This window comes from Rousettus aegyptiacus, unplaced genomic scaffold (assembly GCF_014176215.1).
Source record: "Rousettus aegyptiacus isolate mRouAeg1 unplaced genomic scaffold, mRouAeg1.p scaffold_m13_p_14, whole genome shotgun sequence".
NCBI lineage: Eukaryota > Metazoa > Chordata > Mammalia > Chiroptera > Pteropodidae > Rousettus > Rousettus aegyptiacus.
The window spans coordinates 43,237,240-43,249,014 of record NW_023416289.1 but is presented as its reverse complement, the minus strand read 5'-3'; the positions used below and the strand labels follow the sequence as shown (position 1 = coordinate 43,249,014).

Below are 11,775 nucleotides of genomic sequence, written 5' to 3'. Positions count from 1 at the left end.
GGCTTATGTTCTAATGTAATAACACATGGCCTCAATGCAAACTGGAGGATGGGAAACTTGGCCAGAAAATGGAAGTACTGACTATAACACCATATTACAACTGGGTTTGTTTTGCGGAAGAGAAGGCAAATGACTTAGGGTCCCCTGTGCACAGGCCTTTGTGAGCTAGAACAGAAAGCTGAACCCTTGCAAAAGCCATCTACGTCCCTGTACTGCACACCCTGCCCCCCCAACATCCTCGATGGCCCTCCCCTCTCTCGTGGGGCCCAAAAAACACCTATGGGCTCAATAGTGGAGTCTGCTTCTTTGCGCACTCCATGACTGGAGTCAACTTCAAGATCTGGGGGTACTAGCCCTCCTCCGTACTCTCCTCTATACCCCAGCCTGCCTAAGGAAGAACCCAGCCCAGCTGGGGTAACTCTGTGTGGGGTCTTGTACTAAAAATGTTACCCCTTGGGGAAGTGGCTAATGAGACACAGGGCACTATACGCATCGATGCTCCTTTCTCTCATTATTGACCCACAACAACGCAAGGAAAAGCTTGGACGCTTCTCAGAGGACCCTGCCCGCTTTACTGAAAACTTTCAGTCTTTGACCTTTGCCTTTCTGCCCCAAATACTGGAAACTGGGGACCTGAGGCTACGGTTGTCCCAGACGAGGTCTCCCACTGGAATTGTAATACAGCAGGAGAGACCCGAGACGGGGATAACCTGATCCAATGCCTTTTAGGAGGCATGAAGAGGTGTATCAAAAAAACTATTAATTGTGAAAAAGTAAAGGTGACTCAGGGTAGAGAGGAGAACTCTGCTCTCCTCCAGGGGAGGTTCACCGAGGCTTATAGAAAACATAACCACTTAGATCCCCCTTCAGTTGAGGATCAGGCCCTCATGGGGCAGCATTTCAGGAGCCAGTCTGCCCCGGATATTAGAAGAAAACTCTGGAAATTATGACGAGGGCCTCGGACCCCCGTGGCACAATTAGTAGACATTGCTTTCTCGGTTTTCAACAACGGGGACCAGGAGGAAAGACTCCAGCAGGAGACAAGGCAGGGGAAGGTATAGGCCAAACTGGTCGCGCGCGAGCCTTAGCAGCGCCACTGGAAGCATCAGGCCACCCCGAGGTCGCCCGGGAAACTGCAAGCTGTTGCTGGTAAGACCCGTAAGGCCTGATTCAAATGCAAGCGCCCCCGCCAATGGGCACGAGACAGCCGAAAGCCAGCCTGGGTCCTTGCCTGCTTTGCGAGATCCCAGCCACCGGAAGCTCCACCTGCACTGGGTCCCAGAAGAGTCCAGAAGTTCCAGGGCTCCCCGATCCGTTCCCCCATTGAATGATCTTGGCTCCCCTGTCAAAAACTAACCGACCCTATTCAGTTTTTGTAGAAAAAGAGCTTTTCTCCTTTTATATTTTGTTAATCTTGCTAAACAAGTTATGCTTTAGACAGTTTTCATTTTTTTAGGCATTACGTATTCATTGTGCTCATAGAATCAAATATAGTCTATATTCTCATATAAAAAAATACTCTAATCAACTCAGTTTAATCAAGTATATGAGATTTTCTTATCTAAATTTAAACCATTCTGACCAGAGTACCCAGTCGACCCCAGACATCAATACTTCTCATGCCATATAAACTTATTAAATATTACTGCTGTGTTTTTGCCTTCTCAGGGGTCACTAAGGTTCACTCTGTGTAAGTTTAACCACCGCTTCGAAGAGATTCAATAATATATACTATCTTGCCACAGAAAAATAATTTGTTCTAACTGAGCAGTGAAGACCCCAACCCCACTGCCGGAAATGGCACTGATTACATTTGGGCAGTGTACACACATACACGATTAATTTCTCCCTAAATTTTACAGAAATACAAAGGTAATTTTACTTAAAAACAAAAAGCCTTAATTTACTAAAAACATTGGATTCAAGAAATTATCTCACATTGCGTTTTTTTGCTTTTCATGGCCTGATATTGAACAGATCTAATGTTTCCTAGAACCAATGGCACATTTTGTTTGTTGAAAAGAAACTCTAAGAACAATATGTCCCTTAACCCAAATTATGGCAGTAAGTGTTTAACTTATCTTTTCTTACCTGGTCATGCTTTAATGACTTGAGAGGAAGTCTTTGCAAACTGCTTATTTCAATACCAAGAAAGAACAAATAATAAAGTTGAGTCAAATGTTAACTTTCTTTAATATCTATTCTGGTTATGAGGGTATCTTATAAGCTAGGTTTCCTATTGAAAGGAAGAATATTATTGAGCTCTGTGCAGTCACCCCAGGTATGAGTCCTGCTCTGTTCCTGAGCCACCTGTAAATGTAAATCCTTCCTTTGTATTGCTTTATTTTATTTCTATTTTTTCAAATACAGTGAACTTCTTGAGCTTCAGGGCTGCATAATATGAGATGTGTGGCAGAACCGGCAGAAGGCTCTGATGTGTCATTTGGAAATTTTTGTTTTGAAGCCCCAGAAAAATATACACAGAGGATGAGATAAAGAAAGAAAGAAAGAAAGAAAGAAAGAAAGAAAGAAAGAAAGAAAGAAGGAAGGAAGGAAGGAAGGAAGGAAGGAAGGAAGGAAGGAAGGAAGGAAAAAGAAAAAGAAAACCTAACTGATCCTATGTATGTGGGTTTATTTCTGGGCTCTATTTTATTCCATTGGCTTTTATGTCTGTTCGTATGCCAATACCATACTATTTTTATTACAGTAGTTTTACGACAGGTTTCAAAGTCAGGAAGTGTGAGTCCTCTAGCTTTGTACTTCTTTGTTGACTATTCATGATCCCTTGAGGTTCTTTATAAATTTGGGGATTTATTTTTCAATTTTGCATAAATAAGATTGCACTGAATCTGTAGGCTGCTTTGGGTTACTGCTAGCTTAGCAATATTAAGTCTTCCGATCCATGAACCTGAAGTGTCTTTCTATTTATTTGTGTCTTCTCTAATTTCCTTTAGCGATTTTTATACTTTTCAGTGTACAAGTCTTTTGCCTCCTTGATTAAATTTATTTCTATTTTTCATTACTTTTGATGCTTGTAAATGAAATTGTTTTCTAAATTCTTTTTTGGTTTGTTTGTTGTTAGTGTATAGAAACCCGACTCGTTTTTGTGTGCCTGTTTTGAATCCTGCAACTTTGCGAATTCCTTGATTAATTCTTGCAGGTTTATGTGGAATCTTGAGTTTCCTACATATAAGTTCATGTTGTCTGCAAACACAGAGCATTTTTCTTCTTCCTTTCCAATTTGAATGCCTTTAATTTATTTTTCTTGCCTAATTTCTCTGGCTAGGACTTTCAGTGCTGTGTTAAGTAACAGTGATAAAGCTGACATCTTTGTCTTAGAGGATTGGTCCTGATCTTAGAAGAAAAGATATGTCTTTCTCCCTTAGTATGATTCAGTTGTAAGCTTTTCATCTATAACTTTCCTACATTAAGGCAGTCGCCTCTTATTCCTATTTCGCTGAGTGTTTTTATTATGAAAGTATTGAATTTTGTCAAATGCTATTTCTGCATCAGTTGAGACAATCATGTTTCTTTCTTTATTCTGTTAATGTATTGATTACATTAACACATTTTAATTTATAAATAATATATGCATTGGTCTTTGTAGGGGTGGAAAAATTTAATTTTCCTTTCACCCTTCTAAGATCTTCTGGCTGGACTAATAATCAAGTGAACATGAGACAGATTAACAGAAGAAAATGACCAAACTTATTATATATGTCCATCTGGGGTTTCTATAAGAATATGGGACCCAAGGACAGATAGGACAGTTAAGGCTTTTATGCCATCTTGAGCTAAGGAGAAGAGGGAGTTGCAGTCTGGAACATCAAAGGGGAGGAATGCAATTCCCATGGAAATGAAAAAGCGAATGTTTGGTAAATAAACGTTTGCTAGGCCATCTTTAACAATTGTATACAGGGAGGAGTTTGGTCAGACAGGCCGTGCTAGGTTCCTCCCTGTCATACATTAATTAATACTGAATTTAGTTATTTACAATGCCAACTCCCTTCCTGGAGCAGGTCCTCTATTTAAATTCCTTGTAGGCAGTCAGGTGAAGGGTTTTCCCCAAGTCTTTTGTTTCTTGAAAATAATCAGCTTAAAATAATCGATATCCCAAAGAGGCTCATTTTGGGGTGATGAACTCTACTTCATCTTAGTCTTTTAAATTCTGCAGAAAATAAACAACAAAGTTATAAACCAAGATTAAAATAACACTGGCTTTTATATTTGCCCATATATCCCCTGATTTTGGAGGCCTTTACATCTTCATATACCTTAACTTTTACTGTTCAGCTGTGTTTCACATCAGCCTGAAGGACTTCATTTATCGCTTTTTGTGGTGCAGGTCAAGTGGGAATAAATGCCCTCGACTGGTGTTTATCTGGGTGGATGGTGATTCCTCCGCCTTCTGAGGAGAAGAGAGAAGGGTGCTTGGAGGGTGGGTGCTGGCATATGGATTATTTTGAGCCCAAAACATTTGAGAATCAACAAATGTGACCTTCCCTTACCCAACTAAAAACAGATCCTCCCCCTGCCCTCAGAAAAAGAAAGAACTCACTTGTCATAAACCCTTTTCCCCAGAAGTTTCATCAGCCAAGAAAGATGGACTCTCATCCCGGGAGAGAAGACCCTCGTGGGCAGCACACCCAGACAGACATGGTCATGGTCATAAACCAGATAGCACACCCAGACAGACGTGGCCACAAATGCAAATCACCTCTCTGTTCTCCCAAGGGCCCATTTATCTTTCATCAAAATCATTTGCTCTCTCGTAAGCGGCCTCTCTCCCCTTCCTTTTCCCATTCGGATGATCCATAAGCTCTGCCATTCCTGAGGCTGCAGCTGAGATTTCCTGGGACCTGACACAGGCAGCAAAGGTAAGAATTCTTTTCCATCTCCGAGATCTCCATACAGGGTCTGGATCAAGTCACTATAGCAGTTTCTCTTTCTAAATTCACATTAGCCAGAGAAAACATCTGTATGAACTAGTTCTTTGCGTATAGCGACTCCTGCAATTTTTGTTTTGAGTACTCTTGGGTTTTAACTGATCTTTCCCTTCCAGAGAAGGTCACTGTGTTCCTTTGCCTCTGTCTCTCTCTCATGTTGTTTGTCATTAAGGAAAACCACAGGGTGGAACCTACAAGACTGTTGTTCAAGCCGACCTCGCAGCCCAGCATGTTTACAGTTCTCACCAAACTGGCATTTATCTGGGCAAACTTCGCTGCGGGTCATCAATTTAGAAAAAGCAAACCGGATGAGATTTCGCCTTTGATTTCTTTTGTGTCCTGACAGCTCAGCTTTGTAACCAGTGGGAATACCGCAGGGCACAGGTCGTCGGGGTTGCAGCTAGTGGCTAGTCAGCAGCCTAGGACACCAAGATGTAAACTGACAGGCAGCATTTTCTTTGTCACGGAAGTTTGTCTTAAGAAGGGGTCCCAGTCCATAAGGGGCTGTGGTGTCTCTACCCTCATTGCCTTTTACGTGCTGGGAAAGTCCCAGCCCGGTGTAACCTGCCTGTTGTCACAGATGTTCAGGTCTGTGATTGTAGGTGTCTCAGATTTGTGGGAGACCAAAACCACGAGTCTTCATAAACACTATTTTTACCACCTGTGGCAGTGAGGGTCTTTGGGCTCTTAGGCTATTTTGGGGAGTGGCCTTGCTACCCAACAGAGCTGAATGAGGGTCCACCTGCCTGACACTTGACGTGCAGCAAAGCCACATGCTGAACATCTATGGAGATTTTTGATAGAAAAATTAAAGCTGTTTATTTGCATACCTCGTGGTTTTGGTGTTTTGACTCTGAAAGGCAGCTCAGTATCTTGTTAGAAACAGGATAGGACTATCTGACCTGGTTTTGCAGTTACAGGCTTTTGGATCATGGGGGCCACGCCTTCTGCACCTGTTTTGGGGGATGCCTCTTGCATCCATGGTAAAAATGTATTCTAAACCAGGAAAATTACTTCTGGGTCTTTCCATGAAGAGGCTTATTCATTGAGTCGCCATTGAAACGTCTGTACCTTTGAAGACCCTACTTATCAATGGTCAGATGAGAGATCCTTTCATTTGCAAAAACTTTTACATTTAAAATAGATTTTAGAGAGCTCTCAACCTAAACAAACGTGCTATTGGTACCTAAGACCAAATTGAAAGAGGGACACAAAAAAGCATTCCAACTGGCCTTAGGGCCTCCCTCGAAAGATTAAACACACAAATTAGAACAAAAGTTAAAATCCAGGACCACCATAAATCCCCCTTCTCCACCCTCACATGTGTCCCCCGACCCCATCTCCCTGCCCCTGCCCCTCCAGATTTGGGTCTCCAGGCCCCTCCTTTAACTCCCCTCCCCCAAATCTAGCCTCGCCTTCTCAGCAAATTCCTTCAATCTCTAAAACTCCTCTGTCTTCCCCAGAAAGCCCCTCCAATGCCAAGCATCACCTTCCCAGCAAGAATCTCAGATAGCACTCTGACCTCATCCTCAGGTGCAGGGGAGACTCGTTACTTCTGTAAATGCCGCCGACAGGGAGGAAGACAACCTGGTAGAAGCTCCGACAGCGTTGCCACCCCGACTCCTCCTCCTCCCCAAGGCTCTGTAATCAAAACCCAGCACTTCAGGCCTTCCTATGCTGGGTACTTCGCAAACGTATCCTGGGCCCTACGGCAAAAGACTCCTATTCACTGGGTGTTTTAAACTACAAGCCCTTTTACTTTCAATTTCAGATGATCCTACCAAATTTAGAGAGGCGTCAGCAAGATCAGTGGCCATTTATAACCCAGCTCATAGGGGTCTTGACTGGCCTTAATTTAAGGCCCGTTCTTCCTGCCTACTATTCTACTGTAGTGACATGCCAAGGCTTCCTGGAGAGAGTTCTCCACACCCGGGACACTGGCGGGCAGGACCCCTCCCAGGCCTTCCTGCAAATGGCCAGGAAATGACACAGGTTGAGGCCCACATTCAAGGCCTCACTGGAGCAAACTTGGGAACTGGCCTGAGGTGGAGCTGTGCACTCAGGAAGAAGGCGAGCATCCCGAAGCGTTTGTGGAGCATGTTATACAGGCTTTTCAAAGACACACTGCGGAAACCCAGAAGCCCCAGAACAGAGAAAGCTTTTCATTTCTGCTTTAGTTGGAAATCTCCCTGACAGAGAGTGGCAAATTCTAAAGAGCGTGGCTGGCTGGGCTGGACAGTCTCTGTGTTATTAGAAAAATGTTTCTGAATTCTTTGAAAAGAGCCAACAGGAAAACAGGGGGAAAAAGGAATTAAAATCACCAGTCCTTGCGAGTTGAGTCTGTAGAAAAACAGAAGTTGACTCTCGGAGTAACTCTGAGTTCATCCATTTTTCTCGCCAACTGCAGGGCAGAGCCTCACCTGTTTGTCTCAAGACAAGTGAAAATGTTGTCAAAAGCCAGTACGTTGGGCAAACAATTGCCTTGCACTTGGAAGAAAGGAAAGCGTAAATAACTGTCTTCCTTCATCCCAACACCCTCAGAGGATGCGTTTGCCCCTTCTGTGGGGCAAACGGACGGGGCCAGTCTATCCTCAGTCACACACGTGCGTGCACACGCATACCATTCAACTTGGAGAGTTAGGAATTGGATTTCTTAAAATTGACACTAGTGCAATTTACAACTTCTGCCATTGACTCAGGATTTGCCTCTCCCTGTGGCCTCTTAATTTCAGTCGAGCTGTCAGGAGTCTTTGAGCAACCTGTTTTACTGCCGCAATCTCGGGCCACCCAGATATCTTTACTTGGCCCCCCTCCGCCCCGCCCCGTGCCCTCCCAGTTTTGGATTCCTCACCATCGAATCATTTAGATAGAGATTTGGTATGGAAATTTAATGCCACCATATAGTGTAATATTTTTTGTAAAAAAAGATTTTTATGTTTCTGCTCTCAGATCAAACCTCAAACTTCCTACTTTTTCTTATGGAGCGTCATCTTGATTTAAATTCTAATCTGAAGAGGACTTAAAATATGTCCCCATTAGTCTTTGAGCCTCATATACCAACGGGGTTAAATTACTACTGCTAAAGATGAGCTGGAACTTTAAGCAAACATAAGCAATCAGGAGGGCCTGTGGGAGAAGCTAGGGGCTCATGGGAATTCTCGCACATAATCGTAATCGTTTGAGAACTCCACATCAGAGAATCCTACGGGAAGAACTCTTATGTTTATCATAAAACTCTGTGGTTCTAACATCCCTTCCATTAACATTCTTTTCCCTTCTGTAAATATCCCTCCATCTTGGCACGCAGGACAGAGTGTGCACGTGGCTTGCTATGTCTGCACGCGCTGGTTTGCAACCCTTTCTTTTTTTGCAAATAAATTCTTTTGGTGAGGAAACACCTAGTCGATGTTATTTTTGCCAACATTACTAAGTGCAGAACCCATATGCAGTGACTGGAAAAGGAATAAACCCTTTCTCATCAGCAGCCCAATTCTCACTCATTTTCATTCTCATTCATCCCCTATTCCCACCACCTCTTTCTCTCCAGAATGCAGAAATGAACCTGTAATAGACAACTTTTACAGCAGGAGGTTCTTACCTTTACTTCCTCACACTGCAAGCCTCCAATTTTGCTTGTAATAAAAGGGAAGTCTGATTCAGAAGAGAATCAAGTCTGATTTGTACGAGATTGATGAGCACTCTCTGAAAGAGGGCATAAAGTCCCCATATCTAAACTTCAATGGATGAAATCAGCTCCCACCTACTTGAGACGTTCCTCAGGGCACTCAAAAATTCACCCCCAAACACCCTGAGTCAATTGTCTCTCTCTCTCCCCCAAACAAAAAAGCAGCTATGTAAATCTTCAGGGGCAGCTGGCTACTGCCACCAATGGAGTCCTATTTTCGTTGCCCTTGCTAAAACTTTACATGCCTCTTCCCAGATGCTACTCAGAGGTTATTTTCTCATCCTTGGTCGACTTGTTACTTAAATAGGTTACGTTCCCTTCTCACAGCCTTTGCATATGCTATTCCTCCTGCCTACAGCTCTTCTCCACCCCATTCGAGTTTTGCCTCTTTATACCTTTAGGGTTCAGCACAACATCACTCATCACTTCCTCAGCAAAGCCATTTGACCAGCCAGATGTCACACCCTCTCAAAATTCCTGTACTTCTTTATGGCACTAATCATAGTGCCAGAAAAATTAAAGCTAAACTATAAATCATAATTATTAAAACTATCCATTTATTTATGAGAATATTTTATTAAAGTCTGTCTTTCCCAGGGGACCGTGAGCTCTGTGAGGGCCCGCACTGGCTGCTGCACCCCCAGTGAAGTCACCAACCAACCTGCCCCCCGCCCCCACTTAACTGAGGATACAAGAAAAATCGACTATATCAGTAAATGTTTTGCATTTTAATGAGTTTGCCATAGAGCATGCTTCCCCATCTCTCCATCCTGGGGGCTCAGATTTCAGCTTTAGGTTGGGATAAAAGAGTGGGGAGGGTAATAAATGCGAATGGTACTGAGGGGCTAGAGCTGGGACCAGAAGGAGCAGGTGAGAAGGAGCACAGAAAAGAAACTGATCCCGGACCCTGAGCTGAGCCAGAAATCTAAGTCCTCTTAGCAACCTGGAGTCAACACAATGAGCAAACACCACGCCTGTGGTCCTTATCTGCAGTGGTGTCACATTGCGCCCAAAGTGCCAGGGCCCTAAGTGCCTGAATGTTGTCACTACTGGCCTGGAGAGTCAGGAGGAGGCCCATCTTGTATCTGCAGCTTGGACACGAAGTGCTACCTTGGCCTGGAGGGTGTGGAGGACCACCTACTTGGGTCTGGAGCGATGTCATCTTGGGCCTGGAGAGTGGGGAGGAGGACCCCCTGGGTTAGGAGGGGATCCCTATCTTGGGCCTGATGAAGGAAACCGTATGGGGCCTCCGGAGCCCAGAATCAGGCAGGTAGTATAAGCAGGATGGGAAAAGCAAAAATAGTCAAAACTGGACCCAGGAAATGAGACCAAGCCTGGAGGAAAAGGAGCCAGGAGATGATACAGCAAGGACTAGAACTAGGAGACAGAACCAGGGCCAAGACTGGGGAGCAGAAAAAGGGCTCAGCCTAAGGGGACAAAATTCCAGAAATGTAGTTGGAGCTAAGGGGTGAAGGAACGTGCCAGGGAGGCGGAGCTAAGGGGTGAAGGAACGTGCCAGGGAATCTGCTCCAGATTCTGGGGCTCCTGTGGGAATAAGCAGCATCAGCCCCTGGGAGCAGAAACCAAATGCAGGAAGGTAGAACGCAAGGAAAGATGGGGCACAGTGAGACCCCAGGATAGAGACAGATCAAGGAGTGGCCAATTACCCAGGGGCTGAAGCCAAGCCTCAGACACAGGCTAGAAACCAGGGAGCAGGGGCAGGACCACCAGGAGGAATCAGAAGCAAGGGGGCGGGGCTGAGGACCATCGCGGGCCGCCCCCCACTCCCCCGCCCAAACCCAGAGCATAATCGAGGGGGTGGGGTTAGCCCTGAGGGTGACATCATGACGGGGAGTGGGGGGAATATACAGGATACAGAACCAGGTTCCAGAGTCAGGAGATGAGTGGGTGGGTCATGGCTAGGCCCGCGGTCCCGGGTCTTGTTCAGGCTCGGTCCCCGGTACACCACGGATGTCGGGCAGCAGGCGGCAGCCGGCCACGATGTCCAGGCGCTCGGCCAGCGCGCAGAGGTCCCCCCGCGCCAGGCGCACGCTGTGGGCGGCCGCCAACCCCGCCGCCTGGGCGGCCGCCAGCCTACCAGCCAGGGCGGCAACATCGCGGCCGGCGCGGCGGTACACGCCGCTCACGGCGGCCGCCACGTCGTGGTCCAGCCGCGCCTGGCTCTCGGCCAGCCGTAGCTGCAGCAGCGAGCGCGCGGGGGCGGGCGCCGGGGCCTCCTCCGCGCCCCAGGCCTCCCCGGCCGTTTCCCGCTGCACCACAAGTGGAGGCAAGTCCCTGAGCGCGGCCATAGGTTCCGGCTCCGGGTCCGAGTCGGTCTCTGCGGCTTCCCCAGCCACCCGCAGTCCTGTGGGGCGGCCGCGCGTCGGGCCCGAGGGACCCAGGTACAGCTCCTCCTCCTCGGACGAGGACGCAGAGAGTTCCGAGTCGGTTTCGGCCGCCTCCCCTCGTACCACTGTCTCGGGCCTCCGCGGCGGCCTCCGCCGACGACCCTGGGACGCCATGGCGCCGAGCTAGGGAGAAGGGACGGCGTGAGACGCGGGCGCCCGGCGGTGGTTAAAATATGCAGGTTCTGGATTCCCACCCTACTGACTTAGCGATTTAGGACTCTCTGCTTCCTCTGCCTGAGTCTGTTTCCTCTTCTGTAAACGGGGCTCATCATTCCTGCTGGTGATGGGTGCTACTGGACCCCAGCCTCTTCAGTGTACTGATAGGGAAACTGAGGACCAGCTCGATCAAGGCCCTGAGGCCGGAGCTCCCAGAGTCCCAAACTGGATCCTTTCCGATTCTGCCTCCTAGAAGAGGCCACACCCGGAGGCACACGGGCTCCTGAGCTGCTCAGGGACCAGTGCTAGGGTCATAGAAAGGGTGACTGTCCAGGGTACTCTGGAGAAGGTGCACTACTAGGGGAAGGGGATAGCGCTATCACTGAACACCGTACCAGATCGCCGAATCTCCGAAGCGCGGGATCCGCTACCCAGCCGCAGCGCGGCGTCCGTACGGAGGTAGGAGGGTAGCAACCCCGACCAATAGAGCAGCAGGGTGGGCGATCACGTGAATGGAGGTATGGCCAATAGAGAAGCGGTTGGGCTGTTGCCTCCCAGTTGTGACGCGAGGCCATTGGAC

At 47.0% G+C, this 11,775-nt stretch overlaps 1 protein-coding gene and 1 long non-coding RNA gene across 3 annotated transcripts; both read right to left on the bottom strand.

Annotated features, from left to right (window-relative positions):
- Window positions 1–3,002: 3,002 nt before the first annotated feature.
- On the bottom strand, window positions 3,003–7,713 carry LOC118611457. Its single transcript, XR_004954463.1, has 3 exons — window positions 6,469–7,713; window positions 4,275–4,859; window positions 3,003–4,168 (listed from the first exon to the last, which is right to left on the bottom strand). It is a non-coding gene; the product is annotated as an uncharacterized LOC118611457 (long non-coding RNA).
- Window positions 7,714–9,340: 1,627 nt separating this feature from the next.
- Window positions 9,341–11,666, bottom strand: BLOC1S3 (biogenesis of lysosomal organelles complex 1 subunit 3). 2 transcript variants are annotated; one of them, XM_016150397.2, is made up of 2 exons: window positions 11,243–11,666; window positions 9,341–11,162 (listed from the first exon to the last, which is right to left on the bottom strand). In XM_016150397.2, exon 2 carries the CDS (start codon window positions 11,151–11,153, stop codon window positions 10,551–10,553), a length of 603 nt encoding a protein of 200 aa, XP_016005883.2. In that variant the 5' UTR covers window positions 11,154–11,162; window positions 11,243–11,666; the 3' UTR covers window positions 9,341–10,550. The 2 variants fall into 2 exon arrangements, with proteins under 2 accessions (XP_016005883.2, XP_016005874.2); XM_016150388.2 differs by having other exon boundaries at window positions 11,591–11,657.
- Between the last annotated feature and the right edge of the window lie 109 nt (window positions 11,667–11,775).

What these genes read in the sequence shown, in the direction of transcription:
- BLOC1S3 (XM_016150397.2), bottom strand. Translation starts at nt 11,153, where the DNA reads ATGGCGTCCCAGGGTCGTCGGCGGAGGCCGCCGCGGAGGCCCGAGACA.